Genomic DNA, 22,775 nt, shown 5'->3' with positions numbered 1-22,775 from the left:
GTAGTTCCACTATTGACAAAGCATCAGTAGAGGTCTGTAAGTGTTGTACCAAATACCACCTACCTGGTGAAGATGAGGCTGTTTGCATCTGTGCCATTCACATTATCTCTGTATTTGTCGCCTGGCCTATCTGTAACCTCTCTCGAAATCTCATCTTTGACTTCCTGATCAAGAGTGACGATCTTAGATCCTAGTTCGCATTCTAGAATTTCTCTATGCTCAAGTACGCGCTTTGGGAACTCTGAGTCGACCAGAATAAGAGGAGCTTCGGCCAGCCGTAAGCAATGCAGTAACGCATCTCCCGAGAGGTTGTAGTTGATCATTGCCGGCGCACAACCAATGGCCCAGAGGCCTAACCAGGCGAAAATGAATTCTGGGCAATTTTGCAGGTACAAAGCCACCAACTGTCCCGAGGCTATTCCTTGTGAGAGAAACCAGTTGGCATAGCGGCAGCTTTGCTGATGGACTTCGGCCCAAGTATAAGAGCCGGCTTCAGACCATATGCACTCCTTCACAGGATGTAGCCGAGCCTCGAACTCGAAAAGATACCAAAGGCTTTTCTTCTTCTTTGTGACTACACAGAGGGAATCGAGATCAGCATGAAAATACATTCACATTCTGACTTCGACTTACCTGCTCTTTTCCATTTCCTCTCCACTGTTTTTTGGATTAATATTGATTGAAGGTCCTTTGTGATATCAAGTTTGGCATCTACATATGCTGCAATAGCCGCACCACCTGTTGCGGCAGCAGTCGCCGCTAGAAACATCGTGAATCGGTCCTCGTCAAAGCCGCTGGACATGTGTTATGGGGAGAACTTTGCAGTAGGGCATGGAGTAATTGTCGGATTCTCTAGCATGAATGCCATAGTCCGACTTAAGTGAAGCATTGAGCCGCAAGTAATGCACGCAACCCCGTTCACAGCCAGCTGGTTCTTCATGCGAATCCATCCCACCTGCTCTGCAACATCTTTCCATCGGCTCTTGGGTCGATTCATTGACCCGATCGGGTATTGCGGCAGATCAATTTCGGACCGACTCGGACCGAGTAGCATGGAAACAGAAGAGGTTAACCCTGTAGCTTCTACTCACAGATACTGGAGACCATTTTCCTCTTCAGACTTGCTATGCAGAGGAGTCGCAATGTCCAAATGCAGATTTATTACCTTGCGGTGGTCCTCATCGACTCCCTCCATAAAAGCTCTCGGAAGCAGTTAATATTCTAGATAATTTAGCATAGGTAGGTTATAGATAAAAGTGTACGAGACGCGCACCGAAAGACGTGTCACACATTTACGGCGCCCCGGTCTTCAGGAGTAGTACTTTCTCTACCATTAGCCTACCGCAAGATTTCAACAGAGTTGACAGGGCTTGCTGAGTTGGGACCGATGCAAATTGCTGCAAGATTAATTGCACTAAAAGTTACGGACCGGTCGACACCTGAAGGCGCCTCCTAGCCCGAGGGATCTCTTGTTCCCCAGATAATTTCCCCGTATTCTCCATAAAGCTAGGATTTCATCTCTATAACTTAATCAGTCATTGGAAGCCTTGTTTAGGAAGAAAAAAAACCGGTCTCACTTCCCCGTTCATTCATCTTTACCCTGTTGCTATTCGGATTCGACTTAGAAACTCCAGCAACAGAAAAGATACAGCTAACACAGACGGTCTCGTTCTCCCCCCATGTCTGAGCAGAACAAGGAAATTCAGGTTGACCAATCTGATGATGCTTCCGTCACCGATCCTTCAGAGCAGACAAACAGCGGAACTCCCGGCAAATCGCGAGCTGAACGGCTACTTGTGCGGAAAATGGATTTCTTCATTCTGCCAATGCTTGCAACAAGTTTTTTGGTTGCATATCTTGTGAGCGTACCTTTTTGGACTCCAGAGCCTCCACTAATTGGTGACATTGAACAGGACAGAAACAACTTGGGCAACGCTCGAATCATGACGCTGCAAAAGGATTTGAGAATGACCGATGGCCAATTCTACAACTGTCTGATGCTGTTTTGTTAGTCAACCTTCCTCAATAAGAATCTTTTTCGCCGTGCCGATGCTGATTTTCCAAGTTGTCGGATATTGTGTTTTCATGCTGCCAGCCAACCTACTTCTGCGTGTGATAGGACCACACCGCCAACTTGGTGGCGCCAGCATTCTTTTGGGCGTATGTGTCTTCGTAATGTCCGCTGCCCGTAACTGGAAGACAATCGCCGGGGTTCGTGTTCTGATTGGAGCCTCGGAGGCCTTTATTCAGAGCCTGGTCCTATATACTAATGTGTGGTACAAAAGAGATGAGGTTGCCACTCGGGGAGGTAAGTTATTTATCTGACTTTGTTCTAGTGTATGAAGATGTTGCTGACCGGCAAAAAGCTGTTTATTACTCCGCTGCGACAATATCTGGCTCCTTTAGTGGTCTGTTGGCCTATGGAGTTGAAAAGAATCTGACTGGGGTGCACGGGAAAGCCGGGTGGCAGTGGCTGTTCATCATCGAAGGAGCGATAGCTGTAGGTCTGGGCCTCCTAGTTTGGATCATCCTTCCCGGCTTTCCAGACCAAATGAAGAACAAAAAGAAATTCCCTTTCACGGACAAAGAAGTAGCGTTGGCTATCGATCGTTCGCTGGGTACATCATCAAAGCAGCCTTAATTTACGTCAACTAACACGACACAGTCTACAATACTCCTGAATCAAAGGTTCAACCTCGGCAGATTTTGATCGCCTTCAAAGACGCTCGGCTCTACTTATTCAGCCTCATTACTGGGTCTTTGGGTTTAGGAGTGGCATCGCTCAGTTCTTTCCTTCCCAGCTTCATCAGGGCGTTCGGATTCTCCCCACGTTCGTTGCCATCTACAGTAATGCCTCCGCCGACAGAACTGATTGTTAGGCAGTTAATACACAACTCTTCTCAGTCATTCCATACGCATGTGCAACAGCCACGATGATTGTTGTCAACATCCTCTCAGATCGCACAGGCCTGAAAGGATACTTTCTTATGGGAACCCTTGGTCTTTCCTGCGTTGGGTACATCATCCTGCTTACAGTCACGAATGTTCCGGTTCTGATCTTCGGCACTTGTCTCGTATCCAGCGGGGTCTTTCCTTCGGTGGTTCTGCTTGTTGCTTGGGTGGGAATCAATATTGCCGGCTACACCAAACGTGCGACCGTGTACGCCATTTCACAGGTTTTCAGCCAATGCCTATCCATGATCGGGACGCAGATCTATAAAAAGTCACCTCGCTACATTGAGGGACATTGCATTGTCTTGGCCCTCCTCGTAACTGGTCTGATTCTCACAGTTACGGCTCAAGCCATCATGCGAATCAAGAACCGTGGCAAAGAGCGTGTCAAAGCGGAATACGCGTCAAGAAACGAGATTCACCCTCATATGGAAAAATCGCTGGAGGAGGTTTACGATGATCACATTGCCTTTCGATACATTCTGTGAGACTGTGGTGGTGGGAGATTACTTTTTGGGGCAAATATATCCTCACTTCCGACTACCACACCTGTGAAACAGAAAATATCTCATCGACTTCCTTGAACGAAGTAGCCTATGTCATACATTACAAGCGAGTCGCCCACCGACCTATCAGGAGTCGTATCGCGCAGTATCATGATAGCTCGTTGAGTTAGATTTATAGTGAAACTGATCAGATTACGAATGGTACATGGCAGAAAATGTACCGGCTCGCTCTACTCAAGAGTAAGGTCTTCTCGCCTCGAAAGCGAACGAGACACTTGGTAAACGTCGGAGAGTTGAAAAAAAAAAGGCGGATTAGACAAGTAGGATCGCTTTTCCCTTCAAGTCATATATAATATAATCGTTGCGGTTCGATGCACTGAAGAATATTGCCATAAGGGTGCGATCGGGTGGCCCATTCGCTTGAGAAACCATGGGAATTTACAAGTTCGCAAATGTCGCCTTCTTCCTATGCTTCATTGCGTTGACGGCAGAGGATATATCCCTGGTTTGAAGCATCGCACCGCTCCATAGAGAAGTGTATCTAAGGCCTGTAAAACAATTTAGTACCGAGGCGCCATTGCTGCCTGAGATTTTAGAGTCTTACCATTTGAAGCGTCATGATTCGTGCCATAATTAAGCAACTCTTTCGTGCCCAGTACAGCAATCTGACTTTTGCTAGCGATATTTGCGGCCAATTTAATGGCCTCTTGGGTGGCACTTTGTTTGTCTTTTGAAATGGAGCTGACGTATCCCACGCTCAATGCCTCTTCGGCGCCGAATCTTCTCCCAGTATAACAGACATCTTTGACCCAAGATAAGGAGCCAACAATGCTGGGCAGCCGTTGAAGAGCCCCAGCATCTGCAGCAAGACCCAAATCGACCTCTTTGACAGAGAAGATTGCGTCTTTAGTGCATATCCGTATGTCGGCGCTGGCTGAGATATCGATGGCTAGTCCCAGAGTGTAGCCGTGCATGATGCATATCACAGCTTCCAATTTTGATTGTGCCAGTTAGCCTGAGGGCCCCCTTTGAGCAATTTCATACACTGCAAGCATTTGATTGTGACATACGCTTTTCGCAGCATTCAATGGAACTGACACAGTCTTGGACATCCATGACATGTCTCCTGATCTGCCTCGCCCTCCTTGCAGGGTCTTGTATCTCTCCGTTCCGTATCACGACTTTTGCAGAAGGCCTTTTGACATCTATTCCTGTCGAAAACGCTCGAGGTCCTGCACCGGAAAGAATAACAACACGGGTGTCAGCGTCGCTGGACAGCCACTTGAAGATGTCTCGGAGCTCGTGCAACATGCTATATCCGTGTTAGTTTAATCTCGAAGGGCGAAAATGTATAATATTTTTCAGATGTGAACCATATCACAAGGTCTTACTCTTCAAAGAAAGCATTCAACGTTTCGGGCCTATTAATCTCCACGTGTCCAATCCATTCCTGAGGAGTAGTGAATGTAAAATATTTGAAAGTGTGATCCACCATCTTGGAGCAAAGAAGCTGAAATGCGTAGCGTGGAATAACAGTCAATCTCCCTCCTTTGCCTTCATTTTATCGATAAAATCCTTAACCATGAACGTCAACAATCCTGGAGTCCCCACAATAGCATACTAGCAAATGGGTACATACCTCCTAGATAAACTCGGACCGAAATCATAACATTCCGCTCTGGGCCGAGATGGAGCCCGTCCGAAGAATCTTGCGAGTACCGAGAGTGGCTTCGCTGAAATTGGCACTGCCATATGAACAGAGACTGAATTCAATTATTCCAAATCGTTTCTAGCGTTAGAACAATGTAGATGTGTGATGACCCTTGGAGGTTGAGGTATCATGTCGTACAGTATGCATGCAAATGATTGTCATTGATGGCTCTGAAGAGCATGGCTACCAGGAGGACTATCTGCATTATATAGACATCATCTTACGCAAGGAGATGTGGTAATGGGCACCACAGGGCTGGTTTGGTGTAGGTAACAATGCAGGCGTCATGACTGCACCACCTTGCCTAATAGGCACCAGGAGTAAGGAGCATTCAATATCTCAGATGAGCATTCCGGCTGACATATCACAATTCAAGATTTTATCATTAGTCAAATCTTCATTGCCTTGGGTTAAAAAAGTTCGCGTCTTTCGTCCTGTGGTCTCTGTCGAGCCACAGTCGGTTGGCCAGAACACATGCGCTCGAACAGTCGCTTTCCAAATTCTTGGAAAGCCGACGTAATTCCTCCAACAGCAATCAGTTGTTTCTCCATTTCACTGAGTTTGAACGGAAACCTTTTGCCTTGAATCATAACCTCTCTGGCCGACAGGTTTATATTGATCTCCGCGCCTTGCTGTGCCAATTCGTGGAAGTCTTTGTCTGTGATGGTAAAGCCCAAAAGACCCAGATTCGGCTGATTGCGGGCATAAATGAAAGAAAACGACTTTGCAATCACACAATGAATTCCGGCCCCTAGTTGTGGTCTCTTGTCAGTATTTTTTGCTTTCAAGTAGTGGGGAAAAGATGGCTCACCCAATAGACAGGTGACGGCAGCTTCGCGCGACGAGCCGCAGCCAAAAGATTCTCCAGCTACAATTACATTCAGTCCATCTTTCACCAATTGTCTGAATTCTGGCATGAAGAGCTCCATGCAGTGTAGCCCAAAATCGGCCTGGGTTTTGGAACTCATCGCGAACTGCGAAGGAGCAATCTATACACTTATGTCAGTTTCCCGTAGAATGGAGGGAGGCTGGTCCATAGCCTCTGACGTACTGCATCCGTGTCAATAAAATCCCCAAGTTTGAAGACCTTCCCCGAAATGATCGTGCTAGGCTTCGCCTCATCTGACGGCCTGGCTGTCTTCATCGCTGTGGACTTTCTTACAATTGGACCGGCAATTTCGTGTGTTGTAGCTGTGCTTGACCCGCCTGGTTCCATAAAGCTCGGGCTTCCTATGCTAACTGGAATCCGATCAATCAAAGGGTCATATCCCAGATATTGAGTCAATCGCGCTTCGTCCAGTCGTTCTAGCAGATATTGCGGGTTTGTGACTTCCATTTTGAATGAAGATGCCGCCACGGTGGCTGCAGATGCGAGATTCGCAACAGATCCTATTTGTTCAAGAGATGGTGAGAACTGGCTTTCGGAGAGCTAGATTAGCACTCACCCTTTCCCATACGATTCTTGAAATTCCGATTTTGCGAAGACAACCACATTTCTCCTTCGCCTGCTCGATCAACACCTGTGCCAACGCACATACTGCAGCCTGGAACACCGACTTCAAAACCAGCCGCCTGATAGATTTCGGTAAAGCCAAGTTTGTCCAGCTTATGTCGAATGGGCCTGGATCCTGGAATCACCAGTCTCCTTCCCTTCACGGGTACCATTCCTTGTTTCATTCCTTCCTCCAATACCATCGCACCAATGATGAGATCTTCTTCTGCAGTCGTACACGCACCGATAAAGCACCCTTCCAACTTCATGCCGGCGATGTCTTGAATAGGAACGACATTGTCTGGTGACGGAAATCTCGCCACAAAAGCTTCTACTTTCGCGAGATCGATCTCGAAGATCTTGCAATAGTTTGCATCTAGATCTGCTCGGAAATAGTTCGAATCGTTCTTATATCTCTTCATATGTCGGCGATTGACGAAGTCAAATGTCCGTTGATCAGCCTCAAAAATCCCAGTCACCCCCCCGAGCTCCTAAATGCAATTCATCATCAGCGGATCCAAGTAATTTAAAGGCTGAAGGAGACCTACCGTTGTCATATTAGCGATTGCAAAGCGAGCATCAAGGGAAAGATACTTCAAGCCTGGACCTGTGAACTCGACAATCCTATCCGCAGCAATTGTGTTCCTCTTAAACTCTTTGAGGATATATAGGATTGTATCCTTCCCTCCAATCCCGCGGGGTGGTCTGTTAATAAAACGCAGATTAACAATCTCGGGAACTTTTATCCAAGTTTCGCCTGTAATGAGTGGCACCGTCACGTCTGCTCCTCCCAAACCGATCGCCAGACAACCAATGGCACCTGCAGAACATGTATGAGAATCAGAACCAATCACTAGCATCCCTGGTTGTGCGCGTTCACGAAAGAATTCCGTATGCAGAATGGTATACTGAAGGAGAAATCATCAGATGGTCGACAGTAGCGATGAGAGGTGGCGACTTACGTTGAATCCCTGGAATTCGGTCATTTTGAAATCTTTTTTCGCTCTCACACTGGCGTCCATCAACGCCTTTATTTGCGGCTCCTGGGTCAGCCGAGGATGGACTCTGTGATCTCCTGCAAGCCAAAAACGGTCGTTTCTGAAAATCCCAGGCTTTCCCATCAGATCGTACGTCCTTTCCATCCCCTGTATGCACGTTATCGTCGATTGACTTTGAGATTGACCCAGTGCCATACCTTCCAAGACAGCTCCGAAGCAATCACCCAGTCCACATCTATACGCAGGGTATCTCCTAGTTGCACCTCACCTCGTCTCTCGGTGTCATGTGTGGCGAGAATTTTCTCTGCCATTGTCATGGGCTTTCTTCCCGGTGGCCTGATTGGCAGCATTTTTGGCACAGATTTGGCTCGGTCTGAAGAATTGAGAGCCTGCAACCAAGCTGAAACCAAGAATACCACTTCGTCTTCTGCACTGTCAGAGAGGGACGCTTTTGTATCAATTCCCAGACCACCAAAGTCGTTAGAAGTAGTGCATACTTCCACAACGTATCTTAAAGCGGACGATTCATGGGGGTACCCCATGGATGGGAGTATTTGACTCAAGGAATCTATGAAACCCAGAAGATTCGAATAGTGAGTCAGAATCCCTTGAGCTCAATTAGTTAAGCAAACAATAGAGACCGTCATTGTAGCAAGTAGACCTGCCTGAGACTGCATCTTGGACGATTTCAACACCTCTGAGATCCTTAAGAAGCGAGAGGACCTTTTCACACGTGTCGTCAATGTCGCGGCTCGCTCGCATGGCATGAGAGTCTTCGGCTAATATTGTTGACATTGTGATGATAACCTTCGTGTTTTGCCTGTTGACGGCAAGTTGTGCTTTAATATGCAACTTCCATCACTCCTGTGCTTGCAAATTCACAATCAAAGAACTCTTATCTCCCGCCGGGATTGGCTGATGGGTGAGTGCTAATAGATGCCATGTCTACATCTTAGCGTCGAGAGTTCATTCCGCTCTCTGCATCATTGGGTATCATGGGCCGGAGCGTGTCGGTGCGAGATGAACTTTGATGAACTTTAGCCGATTATTTGTACCCGAAACATCAACCAGCTACGGCATGTCCGGTGAATCGAACAGGCTAGTGCCGCAAAAGTCATCGGTACGTGCGTGTGAAGTTGGTTTGTAGCCTTGGTTACAACAATCGTGAAGAATATACGAACATCCCTTTGAGTCGCATCCCACATTTTCAATCCATTTCTGAAACCTGCTGTGAAGAGAGAAGTCTTTGTCCATAGGAGAAAAAAATGGAAAGCACAGGTACTAGTGTCCAAAATGGCCTGCCTCACGGCCAATACGTGACCAATCCCCTGCCAAACGCGGCCGCAAAATTAAGATCGATGTTGGCCGACCCAGCAAAGATAGTTGTTTGTCCTGGTGTATATGATGGTTTGTCGACAAGATTGGCCCTGCATGCGGGATTTGAATGCTTGTACATGGTCAGCAGCATGCGAACTGATATCAGAATGGCTGAACTGACACGAAAGGCGGCAGACCGGTGCAGGAACAAGCGTATCGCGAGTCGGGACCCCAGATCTTGGTCTTGCAACCTTGAACGACATGAAGGAGAATGCAGAAATGATAGCGAACATCCATCGCGACATCCCAGTCATAGCAGATGCCGATACTGGATACGGAGGTGCGTGACCCGGCTCCTCCGCCCTTGTCTTGAGCAATGACACTTAGGGTTCACAGGTCCGATAATGGTAGGCCGGACTGTCGAACAGTATTGCCGTGCAGGGGTTGCCGCGTTGCATCTGGAGGACCAGGTTGTGAATAAACGTTGCGGACACCTTAACCAGAAAGAACTTGTTTCAGAAGAGATCTTCCTATCCCGCATTCGAGCCGCCACTGAGATGCGCAAAATCGTCCGATCCGACATTGTCATCATTGCCAGGACAGACTCTTTGCATGAGCTCGGGTTTGAAGCTGCACTGTTGAGGCTGAAGAAAGCCGTTGAAGTCGGCGCCGATGTGGCCATGCTTGAAGCCATCCAAACAAGAGAGCAAGTCAGAAGACTGTGTGAGGTGCTCTCCCCTGTACCGGTGCTGTATGGCATGGTTCAAGGATCCTCAACGCCTCATCTCACGGTAACCGAGGCGCAAGAATTGGGAATTAAAATCATCATATATCCCGGAGCCTGTCTGGCTCCCACCTTCAAATATGTCTCAGCAGCATTGAAAAGGCTGAAGGAAACAGGCGATGCGGATAGAGACGTCCCAGGCCCACGGGATATGATAGCAGTGTCTGGTATGCGAGAGCTGATTGAGTTTGATCGTAAAGCTGGCGGGCTCTTGTTACAGGATATCTGAAACCCCCATTAGACGACACACATATGCTTTGTCGAAAGGTAACTCCGTATTTGTCAGCTATGATTAAGAACAGAGTCCCTTCATGCAAGTAAGTCGCTGCGAAGTACGACTGGCACGATTGTAGAGACCAAATAGCTATTCCCAATGTACATTATCAACTTCGATGCAAATTTAATCATTCTGGTGCTGAGATCGTTTACGGCCCGTAGGATCAAAAGTTATAGCACAAGTCCAAATCTTCAAGCCCCTCCCAATTCATCATCGGATCAGGCACTATTGTCGGGGGGCAGGAATGAGTAGTGCTACTAGAAATTCGATCGATTGTTGCTGCTTGTCAGGTCAGCGACAGCCCCTCTGGAAGCTCCTTTTTGGTAGGCATGCAACACGAACCTCCATTTGCTTGGATACCGCAATGATCTCTGTACTGCCACAAGAAGTCGTACATCAAACTAGCGCCCAATCGATTCTTCACTTGTAAGACGGGCTCTTCCTGCTTCTTTTCCTGGATGATACTATATGCACGCCATAGCTGAGTGAGCCTGCTAGCTGCTCTATCCCCTATGTCATTGCTCTCCAAGGAGCTTCGGCGAAGGATAACTGTGGCTGTGTGAAAACTCATACTTCCGGCATCACCATCAACAAAACGATGATAACTGGAGTTCAAGACCTTAAAGATGACTTGAGCAGCAGTACTCAAGCTTTGGATGAGATATACAGGAGTGTATGCCAAAACATCTGAAGCAGTGTCGGCGGCGACCATCGTGGAAATAAAGCTTGTCGCAATGTTATAAGCTCGGAGAATGCCCGCCTGTCGAGCTTCAGAGAGGCAGGAATCAAAGAAATGGAAAAGATGCAGATAAAGTTTGACCGCCTGCAAGTGGAGCTGATTGATATCTTCTTGCTCGTATTAGAAGAAATGTAGTGATCTGAATGGCGTAACTGACTTGATAGTTCATTGTCCAAAGCTAATTCAAGAGAACCGAAGTCATTTTCCAGCATATTCATCATCGAGTATCGTTCGCCGTCCGAGGGGAATCCATTGGGATCTAACCGATTTCCTGTCATAAGTTTATTGACACGGTTGCAAAATCGTTGAATGGTCAAATGGTGACGAAGGTTCGGGTGAAGGGCGTTGCTATAGCTGGACCCAGATTCGCATGCACGATCAATTCCCCAATCAAATGTTTGCGCAGGGGTGGAATGGCCAAGCCTTGAGCACACGCTGTGTTCCAAGTCAGGGCATTGCTTCGGACAGTATTGATGGGGGGGTGACATACGTTTCAGATAAAATGTTACACGCTGCCCAGGTTCTGCGACGTTCTTGACATTCCGTTTCTGTGAAGATGGTCCCCGATTCTGTGAGATTGACTGCTGCTCCATGTCGGTTTAAGCCCAGACACATGGCGGAGTTGATGGCGATCCCGGTAAGGACATGGGAGGGATCAGTCGTCAACCTGGCCGTTGGAAAGGGCCACGCAGAAAGAACAATGATAGCTTGTAAGCTGAAGAGTGAGATGGGCGTGGAAGAGATGGTTGCCCAGAGAAGTCTTGTCACCGGCCCTGTGAGCTTACTCAAAAGAATTTCCCCTGTTCGACATCGGCGAGCCGCCACGCAGACAATCGACCAGAACAGGAGGATGGAGTCATCGTAATACTGATTTGTGGTTTTGGATGGCGAGAGAAATGGAAGGAATGGATGGTAGTGTGCGAAATACCTGCGTCTTATAAGTAGTCCGCCAGATAGATGTAATCAAGCCACTGACTTTTGAAATAGATATTCGACTTCAGCACCCTCTATTTCGACAGTTTCTATGGTTCTGGAATCACCCGTAGATGTCTGAAACTGTCTAGGTACTGGTAGGGATTGGTGAAACTCCACGCTGTAAGCCGGATGTAAATAGGATATACCAACTGTTGTTCCGGTCGCCGGAATGTTGGCTGGTCCTGACGTCGCATTCGATTCCACAACGGATCTCAGATGTTGTAATTCTTTCTCTAAAGTTTCAATTTTGCTATCGGTAGTCAGCTTGAAAGCTCTTTGGAGTAATAGAGTTGATATGGACAGTTACCGGCTTTTATTCAGCCTTTTAGTTGATGTAACCTCGCACTTCAGCCCAAGTCTGCTGCATCGCGAGCATGGATTCTTCGGCGCATCACATCGCAACTGATGGCAGCTTTCGTCAGATATCTCTATACATTGACGTGAAGGCTCAACTCGTGGTGGAGTTATGTTATGGCAAAGAGGGGCAGGCTAAAGAAAGACCTTTGACTTCCTGCATTCGGTGCACGCATACCGGTTGCGCGTAATACCGCTGGAGGATGGCGGCTGATCCCTTGCAGATGGCCAGCCCGAGCCCGTATCGGTTCCAAGTGACATTTCAACCGTCTCTGTCTCTATCCCAACGGATTTTTCTCTTTGTTCGCGACGTCGTGTGAGAAGGGTGAGTGTTAGTGAGGGAGATTTGATAACCTGAAGAGGGGTATGAGACTTTGGGCTTGGCCAGCGAGGGCGGGGCTCGGATTCCCACTCCGTTATTGGTCCTTTAGGTGCTGGGAAACCAGTAGCAATAGTCACCTTGTCCCTCCCCGAGCCATGTCCGTGGCTCGATCCAAAGTGCCATCGTGTCCGTCGGCAATCGGCAGAACTAAACTGATTTCAGGACAGACATCGGATGCGCTAAAGGGCATTACAGCTGCACAAGGAAAAGAGAAGCCAATTAGGTTCCTGGGCAAATACAACTCTCGGACCGATGTACCCGACGGCGAGCGGAGCGGAGAATCCACGAAGGGGCCTGTTTGTGGTTTCGTCCTCGCTTTTTAATCTAATCGTGCATTGTTTAGCTCCACGGGAATCCACATTCACATCAGGGGAGGCTATTTTGAATACGCTGGAGTTCAGGTCCCACTGACTTTGACATGGTATGGAATACTTCAGCCTTGGACAGATCCGTTGGACTGACATCCGAAAACTGGAATTTGTCCGTCTACTTGGGTTGGGGCTGGATTCAAACACATCCACGTAGCCTTTTATATTTGTTCGCACGAAAAGGCTTGCCAATTTGCTCAAATCTTGCAGGAACTTCAGGTCTCACGAAGACTTCAATCTGAGGTTACGGATCCTTTCACCCTACCCAAGCTTTCCTTCCTAGATTCGCACCGGACTTCTGGTAAATGTACGGGTGGCGCGCTTACGATGACCAGCGAAGCATGCCACAGCGTTCCCACCGTCGTGCCAAAGGAGTACACTCCCAAGGGAAACTATGAGACTTTCGCGGGATTGAAGACTTGTACAATTGTCCCCTCTCCTTCAGATATCCTGTCTCCATTTCTGCCCCGTCATCCTATGCCCACGAGAGACGTTACACAAATACTCAATCAGCTGACCAATGAATGGCCGTGCTCATAACCAGACATTACCGGTCCTTCCACCACCAACCCCAAAATCGGCATCATCGCAATATATGACATCTTCGGCATCAGTCCGCAAACTCTCCAGGGTGCCGACCTTCTTTCGTCTGCCACCCAATTCAATGATTCTGCCGTGGTCTTGGTCCCCGACTTCTTCAACGGCTCCGGCGTCCAATTTGATTGGATACCGACGGACACAGAGGAAAAGAAGCTGCTTTTCGGGACTTTCATGGCTCAGAAGGCGGGTATCGAGAAGAGTCGCGCAGCGCTCTTGGAGGTCGTGGGCGAGTGTAAAGCCAAACTCCCGACGGTCGAGCATTGGGGCGTTTACGGACTTTGTTGGGGTGGCAAGGTATCTATTCTTTTGCCTTGATGTTTTCTGTCAAGGAAATCGATCGAGGTGCCTGAGACAGATTCAGACACTGATACTGGTTTGAAGATAGCTGTATTTGTTTCAGGTTCCGAGTCTCCCTTTGATGCTTCGGCTCAGGCCCATCCTGCGTAAGCGAAATACCACTTTCCATTCCGTTATTCCAGAACCATGATGATTTCTTGTTCTTGCCGTTGATTCTGAATATCTTATCCTAACCTGTTACTATCACAGCCGCATGGACAGAGCCGACGCTGAAAGCCTGACCATTCCACACATGACCCTCGCTTCCAAGGATGAGCCGGTCGATCTCGTCAAAGTCTACGCCGACGTTGTCAGGTCGAACGGTATTGGTGGACATGTCGAGACATACAGCACCATGTGGCATGGCTGGATGGGTGCGCGTGCGGACCTTGAAGGGCTTCACAGTCGAGCAGAATTCGAGCGAGGGTGAGTGCTATTGGAGAGACCTTTGGTTTGATCTCGTGGTTTGGTTTGGACTGACATCACGCGACGTCCTAGGTACGGCGAATTGGCGGAGTTCTTTGGAAGCTATTTGAGAGCGACTTGAGACTGGTAAATATTACAAAGATAGGATGGGTGGAAGGGTGAGTAGGTAGATAGATATCTCGTATCTTTGATTAAGGCGGGCCGAAGTATCAGGTTTCAATTCACCAAGACCGAGGTATTTCCCGCCGCACTTGAAAAGAAAAATATAGGCGAGTCTTCGATCGACACCAAGAACGCAAACTTAGATTTCGAGAGCGGAAAAGAGAGTAGGTAATTCAACTGATCCCAAGTCTGCTTCGAACTCCCGCTGCACCCGGCTCTTTTTTTCCCTACTTGACTCGTCGATCCCTTTGTCGCATATTACTCAGGGTCCTCCTTGCCTAACTTCATTATCCTCGATATATCAGACATGACACTCGTGCCTAGGGCAAAGGCGAGCGGAAGAGTAAGTACCCACGACAAGACAACGTAACCTTGAGCATGGTTCCTGGAGGGAGGATGTGAGGCGCCGTCTGTTCTATGTCTATATTGTAATGGGAAATGTTTGAAGGGGACCTGAGGTACAAGGCGGACGAGCAAGGTGATTGGTCGACTTTTGGCTGTACATTGTACAGGCAAACGTTGCCACTCTCTGATTGGCCAGTTCGAGGGTACCACTTTAGCTTGGTGGTCTTTTCTTTTGTCATTCGTCTGGGGAGATAGAGAGACAACAACACAATCAATCAACTGCTTTACAAGATGTGAACGTGCCTGTTACCTACCGCCGTACGAGTTGGCGCCTATGGCTAGAAGCCTCGCCCCAGTTCAATATGTTCTTCTGTGTCATGTAATAATCAGTAGGAATTGAGGAGGGTCTGCGCCCCCCTGAACAGGTATTGCTGGACTATCTTGCTCCTCCAGACATCAGTGGCATGCTGTTGCTCGGCTAGAATCACCACATGCTGGAGACACGCAGGCTTGATCTGGATACTTGTCGGCCTTCGTCGGGGCCTGCTCATGTCTCCGTGTTGACTTGGCACAGAGACAATGTGGCATGTTTCGAGACCTCGGTCGTTGGTTAGGTGCCGACTAGAGAACCGCCGGAATACAAGTCTATAATAGCCTTCAACCCAGTTTCCGTCATGGGGGCAGCATGCGATGCAACTAGAAGTCGATTCGCCATGTCCAAACACGACTGCTTCATCCTTGTTGCTCGCTTCAGTCTCTCTTTCCCTAGCCTCCTCCCCGATGCCTCCAGCCTTCTCTCCAGTCGAACCCAAGAGCCAAAGGCCGCATTAAGTAGCATCAGCAGCCGCATCTCACTGCCACGGTGGGGGGTCTTGTCTGTCGCCGCTGCCACTGTCATGACGGTGTGCTGCGTAGCCATTAAGGCGTCAGTTGCCACGCGACCGTCCTCGCTGTGTACTGTGCACTCGTCGAACATGAGCGACGCAACTGGTGACACGGCTAGCAGGGCTTCTACCAACCCACAAATAAAGAGCCGACAGGACCAGTAGCTTGACAGCAACACTGACAGGCGCACCGATCCGAAGCGGTACGACATTGGCACTGCCTCAACAATTTCCCGAAGTACCGTCTGCTCGAGGCGAAGCTCGCCAGAAGCTGTAGCCTCACGGAAGAATTCGGCGTCCACTGTGTTATTGAAGAGGTGCTGCGCGAGTTCGAGGGCCTCCTTCTAGGCGTCTGGTTCATTTGCGGAGGCGCGGAGAAGCCTGACTAGGCGTGCCAGACGCGGGATAAGAAGGAAAGAGTGAGCAACCCTCGCGCTAGTCTGTTGTGTCATTGTTCTGGAAACACCGGAAATGTCCCGCGGCAGCAGGGGAGTTGTCAGCCATTCTGGGTCGTCCAGACCGTGGTTCGTTCCGGCGAACATGGCAGGGACCAGCTACAATCCCATCATCAGCATATCTGCAGCAACATGGAAAGGTGCAGGTGTTTTGACGATCTTGCCCCGCTGGCGAATGTCGACTGAAAAATAATTCTGCTCATCAGTTCTTCCTGGTCATCTGGGTCGCCCAGGTGCTTCTTGTGCGCTTTCAAAAGGGCTATCAAGCCCTCAACATGGATGACGAAGGCGGAGGGATTGTGGGTCAGCATGACCTAGCGTGCATTCGGTATTAGCAAGATATGCAGCATTCAATCGTTTGGCAGTGGTAGGCGACCTACTTCAACGACGTAGAGCAGCTGGACGGCTAGGAGAATGTCTCCTTTACAAGGGGGCGAACCTCTCGTCTCTAGGGCCTGTCGAATACTTCGCACGGCATCGACGTTAGACAACTCGAGAGCTCTAAGGTTAGTCTCGGTTTGATTCGCCAAAGTTTGTCTACATTCCATGAAGCAGCGCGCAGCATTGCTGACTGCCTCACTTCTCCCGAGATAGCAAGGCACATAGGTGGACCAGCCGCCATAGCTGTCCACATGATCGATATAATTTTCGGTCGAGAACGCCCATCTGGCGAGAAGCGTAGAACTTTCGGAGCGAGACCAGAAGAGGTCGGCTTGGGACAGTTCTGATTCGATCGGTCTCGCTGCCCTTCGCCCGATTGCCTGTCCAGTGTCACGTCGATGTCTCACAACGACGGTGGATTTCCTCTGTCCCAATAAAGCCCTTTGCGCATTCGAGGCGTCCTGGCTCGAGCCCATCAGCGGAGGGTAAGCATGGCTGTTTGGCTCCCTCCGGTATCCTAGCTTTTACCTCGACAAATTTGAACTGAGCCTTTGTATACTGGTCACGAGTACAGGCTTTCCCCAGACGAACACAGTTGAAACATTGGGGCGACGACTCATCACACTATATGGTTATCAGATGCAGGGTGTACACAACTTATTCGTCGCACGTACCTTGATTTTGGCCTTCCTGCAGGCATCACACTTGTCTCTCCGTGTCATACGATGATACTGGTCGTATGATGAAAAGCGCGGTTTTCGGTAGGCGTGTATCAAACACTGTCGGAGTACAGGCAAGGAGCTTAGGGTCAGAGATATAATTGCTAGTTTGGCGAGGGGTGCGATGCGTCGTAGCGATGCAGATGTGACTCTTGGAGGACATGATGGATTCAGAGGGTCTGAGGGATCCGTCAGACTATATAATACTAGCGTTATAATGACAGTACTGACGGCTTTGAGCGTCATTACAGTGGGTCACGTGTCCTTGGGGCGCCAAGGGGCCACCCCAATCACAACTGCACCATATCAATCCCATGTCACAATTTCAACCGGTGTGACGGTTGCATGGCTATCAATGCGAGAGAAAGGCGTCACAGAGATCATAGCAGCCCGGATCAGAAATTAAAATTCAAGCAGCACGTCCTTCAAGCTCGACACGGTACTTTCCTTGCTTCAGCATCAAGTCAGATACATACTTAACTTCGAGTCTTTACCAACATGACACTTCAATTGGCTTCATAGCGGTCGTCCCCGGTTTCAAACAGCAAAAAGATCCAAAGACTAGAGCCCGAACGGGAGCCTCGCTGGCACGTGAGGGAGTACAGTAGGAGCGGGCCAGAGCCGGAAGGGAGCAGACGGGAGTACAAGAGGAGCGCGAAAGAGAGGGAGGAAGCAGAAGAGAGCGGACGAGGGAGCGAGTCGACTAAATAGTCGTTAGCGGGAGAGTAAAGCGACGGGTCATGAGTCAGTGAAAAAGGCGCGGGCGACGACTGTTCGGGGTTTATGTATATATATATATATATATATATATACCTTTCGTCCTCCTTTAGTCCAAGGAAAAGAAGGGGTTAATATCACACGGAGAGAGAGACACATTCTCTTTTTCACTTCTCGTATTCCATATTGAGCAAGAGCCTAACTACTACATACCTCGATGGGCGAATTTCACACTGTAGCGTATCAATCAATACAGTATAGTCTCCGTCCTTCTTGTCCGTCAGTTTGGGTCCTGGGGAACTTTGATTTCTGATGTAGCTCTCGATTCTCTCTCTTCCTGTCTAAATAAAGGTCCGTACAACGTATGTTGTGATGTACTTCTACCGTACTACCCGAATCAGGTTCTAGAAATCAGTCCGGGGGAGCTTGAGAGACTCTGGTTCTCATTCCCACTCCTAGTGCCCGTTCCAGTCCCAATTCCAAACCACGCCGGTTCATCAAACCACTCCCAAGTCCGCCGCCCCTTGTGCCCCTTCTCATAGATTGTTTTTGTTTTGGCTGGTCCGAGTCCGATGCAGCTGGGGCGTAAAGGGAATCATACGAGCCAGAGTGTGGCGTTGGTTGCCTTGGACCTCGTTCTCGATCCTTGGGACTTTCAATATGGGCTGGGATGGCACTCTCGCCCACCGGGGGATCTGTTCGGACTCGGGCTGGAACTGGGACCAGACGCAGGCACATTTTGGTCAATGGAGCCATGATCACTGGGTTTGTCTCCTCTATTCTTCGATATCTCTCTTTCGTCATGCATCTCGTCTTCGTGTCACGTTCAATCCACTGCTCTCTCTCGCCGACACGCTTTCGGGAACCTGTCGCTTCATCCCAGAGCATGTCTGGTCCATGTGGTCGCGAAAAGAGGACATGAGAGTTCAATAACTCCCGAGACACAGTTGTCTGCTTCCGCCAGGTGTGTCATGTAGAATTCATCCATACTTTGCGGTCGCTGTGCCATGTCAATCTCATCACTGCCATGGCCATCGCTGTCATGTCAAACTTCAATCTGTCCAGCCTGATCCAAGCATCGCTGGCTGAAATCCAGTTCTTTCCCTCAAATTTCAAGGGTTCCTTGTCCTTCCTTCTCTTTTCCGTTCTTGGCCTTCCTCGCACTTTTCAACCCCCCCGACATGGCGTAGTCTCATCTCAAAGTCTCATCCTAAGAAGACTCCGGTTCGATGGTGTTGCCTGCCACAATATTGGCCCACCCGATCAATCGCCAGTGCTTCTCGATTCTCCGACTCAGCGCAATCTTCTCTCCGATAGCCGTACAGGCGGGGTTAGTCAAAGTCAACTTGGCCGCATCGGCCTTGACGCCCATAACCTTGGCACCCGTTGCTGTTGATCCGATATTCACCATCAATACTTCGTTCTTTGCTAGTTTGGCCACTTTAGCTTGCTTGCCATCCGCGGTCTTGACGCCCAACAGACGCCGGAGCAAGAAGTAGTTAACCTCAAGTTCCATGTAGATTTCAGGGAGTTGGCCCTTCAACCCCAGTACATGGCCGACTAGACGGTCTGCTCTGCAGAGTGTGGGGTCAACCCGGGTGCCTACGCCGATAAGGCCTCCAGGCACGGCGAATTTCAGATCATTGTGTTCGGCGAACAAGCTCACAACCCGGGACATGATGGGGCGGCACACAGTCTGACCTGTTGCGTCTTTCGTGATGATTCCCGGGCGGATCTCGATTTCGTCGCCGAGTTTGAGGACGCCAGTGAGGATAGAACCGCCCGCGACGCCGCCTTTGAGATCCTCGATCTCAGCGCCGGGCTTGTTCACATCAAATGATCGAATTACGATCATATGTGGTGCGGCGCTGAAATTTCGCACCGGAACAGGGATTTTGGTGACCAGGTACTCGTTAATGGCGTCAATATTGTACTTCAGCTGAGCAGAGATGGGGATAATCGGTGAGCCATCTGCAACAGTGCCTTTGATGAACTTCAGAATCGACTCGTAATGTGCTTGTGCCCCCTCTTCCCTCATCAAGTCGACCTTGTTCTGTAGGATGATGATATGGTTCAGTTTCATGATCTCGATGGCAGCAAGATGTTCCGAGGTCTGTGGCTGGGGACAGCTTTCGTTTCCTGCTATGAGAAGCAACGCTGCATCCATGACTGCGGCGCCAGACAACATGGTGCTCATCAGAATATCGTGCCCAGGACAGTCGACGAAAGACACGTGGCGGAGAAGTCGGTACGTGCCTCCGCACCCTTCTCTTTCACACGGAGGGTCGACCTCCTTTTCAGACTTGTAGGATTTGTAACATGTAGGTCGCGGACACTCTGGATTGTCACACTTGTAGATTTTGGCGTTGGCATACCCCAACTTGATGGTGATGTTTCGTTCCAACTCATTTTTGAATCGGACGGTTTGGACTCCCGAGATGGCCTTGACGACGGTCGACTTCCCGTGAGCCACATGGCCTATTGTGCCGATGTTGATCGTGGCTTGCCTTGCAATGATTTCGGGTGACAGAGGAGTTAGTTTCGAGACATCGAGATCTTTCGGGTCGGGCTGCTCGGGCAGGACAGGGCGAGGGACTTGTGGTTCAGGAATCGCGGCCGAGGTGTTCTTCTTCAGCGCGGATTTGGGTGGTTGGTTGGTTTCTTCAATGTCATCGACATCATTCTCGTCGCCAGGGGGGGTGCCAGGCTGAGAAAATTCATCGTCAGAGGGCAGATCGCCGTTGGTAGCCATGTTTGTGGATGGCTTGAGGCCGTACAGATTTCAGAGTTTCTACAAGTAGCCCAGAGCGGTCAACTTGTCAACAGAAGCTGTGTCGAATGTCTTGCGGTTTGAGGGAGCCTTCGATGTTCGCAGGATATATCTGGAGGCGAATGGTGTGACTCAGTTGATATTGCGGGGTGGCTGCGAAGACGAAATACATACAAAATTCAGTTTCCAGATGCCAAGACGACGTGGAATCGAGGGCGCGCCTTAACCCCATTGGGACGATGGCGATGCCGCCCTATCGAAGCAGCTGAGGACCGTGGCTCTCGCTGCGGTTGGCGGCTCATCCAATAGGAATTCTTCCCAAAAGCAGCATCGCCAGACTTCTACATCCAAACTGCGCCTCGAGTTTACAGTCCATGTCACCCGTGAGCTCACACGTCGGATACCTGACCAAGCTGCCACCTCCGACATGTGCGACAGCAGACGAGGAGACATGGCAGATGGCCAGTTGGGGAGAACCGCACAGTGGAGTATGGAGGTGGGACAGTTGTAAGTAGTTTGGTATCAGGAGTTGCTCCTTTTTGCGCGCCAGGGGCCTTTTTTATTTATTTATTTCATGGTCTACCTTGACTGCCAAGATGCGCTGGGAAGATTTAATGCAGAGCTAAGTTCGAGAGAGCAGCAACCAGAGAGATGGACGATTTTCGAGAACATTAGAGAGCGACCCCATGGAGTCGAAGATTTGAGCCTCCCCTGGATGCGTTGTGAGCTCAGACATTGGGTAGGGGATGTTTCCACGCTTGATACCCGACCCAAGCCTGGAAGATCGAAACAGCAAGGGAGAGTATTCCGAGAATGATGGCGATAATTACACCGACGAGTGTCGCCATCATGACATGTCTCGCACCGCTTCTCTTTTCAACCCATTTGTCGACAAGGCTGCGTGGCGTCGGACTGATGGTCTCGTCATAGAGGTCCATCAGCCTAGAGCAGAAGTGATGGTAGGTGATGTCGTTTTCATCGTCGGAGCGGTAAGGGGCGGACTCAAAGCGCAGGCAGTCGGGGTCAAAAGCGGCTTTGGAGACGAGGGAGCGCAGGAGGGACTGTGAGTGTATGTCGGGTGGGAAGAGGATTCGTTGTACCGAGTCGAGCGACTCGAGCGCCAGTTGGCGTGGAATGTTGGCCCTGCGATAGTCAGCCTGCACTCGATGCGGTAGTGGTGGTTGGAGGCGCCTACAGTTCGATGGCTTTGCCGACGGAGACCGTCGTGGAGATTGACTGGCTTGCGATCAGGTGTTCGGTCAGGAAAGCTGTGTGATGGAAGATATGCACCACCCCGAGCTTCTGGTCAAGCTTCAGATGTTCTCCAAGATCACTCGTCGGCTGGAACTTCAGGCCCGCAATCTTTTTGAGTCTCTGTGCTGTCAACTGGGCCTTAATCTCCAAGGAGCTGCCGGTATTGTCCTTCTCACTGAGCGCTGGGTGGCTTGTCTCCGGGAATGCCTCTGTCACAAACTGAGAGAGCGAGATCTCTTGGCGCCACTGCAGAGATTTGGTCCCTAGCTCGACAAAGTCCAAAGATTGCTTCTCGGCGGAGCATTTGACCATTGCCATGGCCCTCACAGCGAGACTGACAGCTCTGTCCTGGTCAGAAATGGGCGGCATAGGAGCATTGCCGCCGTCTCGAGTCGAGAAATAGTGCTTCGTCAGCTGGAAGCGTGGCACATCAGGCTGAGACTTGAGCACTCGGATGATCTCGAACAAATCCTCGTGACTTCTTAGGGCAGGATGGCTACCGGGGAGGAATTCAGGGACATAGAGAGCCGTGATGTCCTTGTAGAATGCAAAATACCCGGCCAGTCTTTGTGATCGTGGCCATGAGCAATGAGGTGTCGTGCAGCCTTGTCCTGCTTTGCAGCTCAGACAAATCTTCCAGCTCCAAAGCACCTCGCACAGTCGCTGGAGTTGTTGGTCAGAAACGTGCTCTAGGGGGAACGGCGACGACAAGAAGATCATTCTGCTGGATAGAGCAAGAGTCTAGGACGGAGGAGGAGGAGGAGGAGGAGGAGGCTTGTCATGCGTTCTCGTCTTTCCCATGAGTGTCAATGCCCATGTTCACAATGGAGGCGCAGCACGCGCATGGCCCAGCGTGTCTTTGCTGTCGCAG

At 49.7% G+C, this 22,775-nt stretch overlaps 8 protein-coding genes across 11 annotated transcripts; 3 read left to right on the top strand and 5 right to left on the bottom strand.

Moving 5' to 3' along the window:
- Positions 1 to 1,679: 1,679 nt before the first annotated feature.
- Positions 1,680 to 3,440, top strand: PV07_09276 (uncharacterized protein; the record flags this gene model as incomplete). The annotated part of the gene is made up of 6 exons (XM_016396519.1): positions 1,680 to 1,859; positions 1,914 to 2,007; positions 2,066 to 2,308; positions 2,367 to 2,618; positions 2,666 to 2,830; positions 2,884 to 3,440. 6 exons carry the CDS (start codon positions 1,680 to 1,682, stop codon positions 3,438 to 3,440), a joined length of 1,491 nt encoding a protein of 496 aa, XP_016246375.1.
- A 2,139-nt stretch (positions 3,441 to 5,579) lies between these two features.
- PV07_09275 (uncharacterized protein) lies at positions 5,580 to 8,009 on the bottom strand (the record flags this gene model as incomplete). The annotated part of the gene is made up of 7 exons (XM_016396518.1): positions 5,580 to 5,920; positions 5,981 to 6,158; positions 6,221 to 6,558; positions 6,615 to 7,152; positions 7,210 to 7,569; positions 7,624 to 7,806; positions 7,857 to 8,009. The coding sequence occupies 7 exons, from the start codon at positions 8,007 to 8,009 to the stop codon at positions 5,580 to 5,582; spliced, it is 2,091 nt and encodes a 696-aa protein (XP_016246374.1).
- A 915-nt stretch (positions 8,010 to 8,924) lies between these two features.
- On the top strand, positions 8,925 to 9,989 carry PV07_09274 (uncharacterized protein; the record flags this gene model as incomplete). The annotated part of the gene is made up of 3 exons (XM_016396517.1): positions 8,925 to 9,116; positions 9,172 to 9,316; positions 9,373 to 9,989. The coding sequence occupies 3 exons, from the start codon at positions 8,925 to 8,927 to the stop codon at positions 9,987 to 9,989; spliced, it is 954 nt and encodes a 317-aa protein (XP_016246373.1).
- A 112-nt stretch (positions 9,990 to 10,101) lies between these two features.
- On the bottom strand, positions 10,102 to 12,422 carry PV07_09273. Of its 4 annotated transcripts, none has more exons than XM_016396513.1 (7): positions 12,253 to 12,422; positions 12,059 to 12,153; positions 11,753 to 12,001; positions 11,267 to 11,704; positions 10,934 to 11,211; positions 10,380 to 10,883; positions 10,102 to 10,316 (listed from the first exon to the last, which is right to left on the bottom strand). In XM_016396513.1, the coding sequence occupies exons 1-7, from the start codon at positions 12,364 to 12,366 to the stop codon at positions 10,201 to 10,203; spliced, it is 1,794 nt and encodes a 597-aa protein (XP_016246369.1). In that variant the 5' UTR covers positions 12,367 to 12,422; the 3' UTR covers positions 10,102 to 10,200. The 4 variants fall into 4 exon arrangements, with proteins under 4 accessions (XP_016246369.1, XP_016246371.1, XP_016246370.1 ...); XM_016396515.1 differs by having other exon boundaries at positions 12,284 to 12,422; XM_016396514.1 differs by having other exon boundaries at positions 12,059 to 12,422.
- A 489-nt stretch (positions 12,423 to 12,911) lies between these two features.
- Positions 12,912 to 14,338, top strand: PV07_09272 (uncharacterized protein; the record flags this gene model as incomplete). Its single annotated transcript, XM_016396512.1, has 5 exons — positions 12,912 to 13,276; positions 13,400 to 13,749; positions 13,837 to 13,898; positions 14,002 to 14,217; positions 14,290 to 14,338. The coding sequence occupies exons 1-5, from the start codon at positions 13,183 to 13,185 to the stop codon at positions 14,336 to 14,338; spliced, it is 771 nt and encodes a 256-aa protein (XP_016246368.1). The 5' UTR covers positions 12,912 to 13,182.
- A 1,838-nt stretch (positions 14,339 to 16,176) lies between these two features.
- On the bottom strand, positions 16,177 to 17,166 carry PV07_09271 (uncharacterized protein; the record flags this gene model as incomplete). Its single annotated transcript, XM_016396511.1, has 4 exons — positions 16,177 to 16,377; positions 16,444 to 16,905; positions 16,973 to 17,068; positions 17,119 to 17,166. The coding sequence occupies 4 exons, from the start codon at positions 17,164 to 17,166 to the stop codon at positions 16,177 to 16,179; spliced, it is 807 nt and encodes a 268-aa protein (XP_016246367.1).
- A 979-nt stretch (positions 17,167 to 18,145) lies between these two features.
- PV07_09270 (eukaryotic translation initiation factor 2 subunit gamma) lies at positions 18,146 to 20,803 on the bottom strand. The gene has a single exon (XM_016396510.1). The coding sequence runs from the start codon at positions 20,630 to 20,632 to the stop codon at positions 19,091 to 19,093; it is 1,542 nt and encodes a 513-aa protein (XP_016246366.1). The 5' UTR covers positions 20,633 to 20,803; the 3' UTR covers positions 18,146 to 19,090.
- A 430-nt stretch (positions 20,804 to 21,233) lies between these two features.
- Positions 21,234 to 22,624, bottom strand: PV07_09269 (uncharacterized protein; the record flags this gene model as incomplete). Its single annotated transcript, XM_016396509.1, has 2 exons — positions 21,234 to 21,793; positions 21,846 to 22,624. 2 exons carry the CDS (start codon positions 22,622 to 22,624, stop codon positions 21,379 to 21,381), a joined length of 1,194 nt encoding a protein of 397 aa, XP_016246365.1. The 3' UTR covers positions 21,234 to 21,378.
- Positions 22,625 to 22,775: the final 151 nt, after the last annotated feature.

Source organism: Cladophialophora immunda, assembly GCF_000835495.1.
Source record: "Cladophialophora immunda strain CBS 83496 unplaced genomic scaffold supercont1.5, whole genome shotgun sequence".
In the NCBI taxonomy this organism is placed as follows: domain Eukaryota; kingdom Fungi; phylum Ascomycota; class Eurotiomycetes; order Chaetothyriales; family Herpotrichiellaceae; genus Cladophialophora; species Cladophialophora immunda.
Note: the sequence above shows the minus strand (reverse complement) of the source record. Positions and strands in the feature narration are given on the sequence as shown.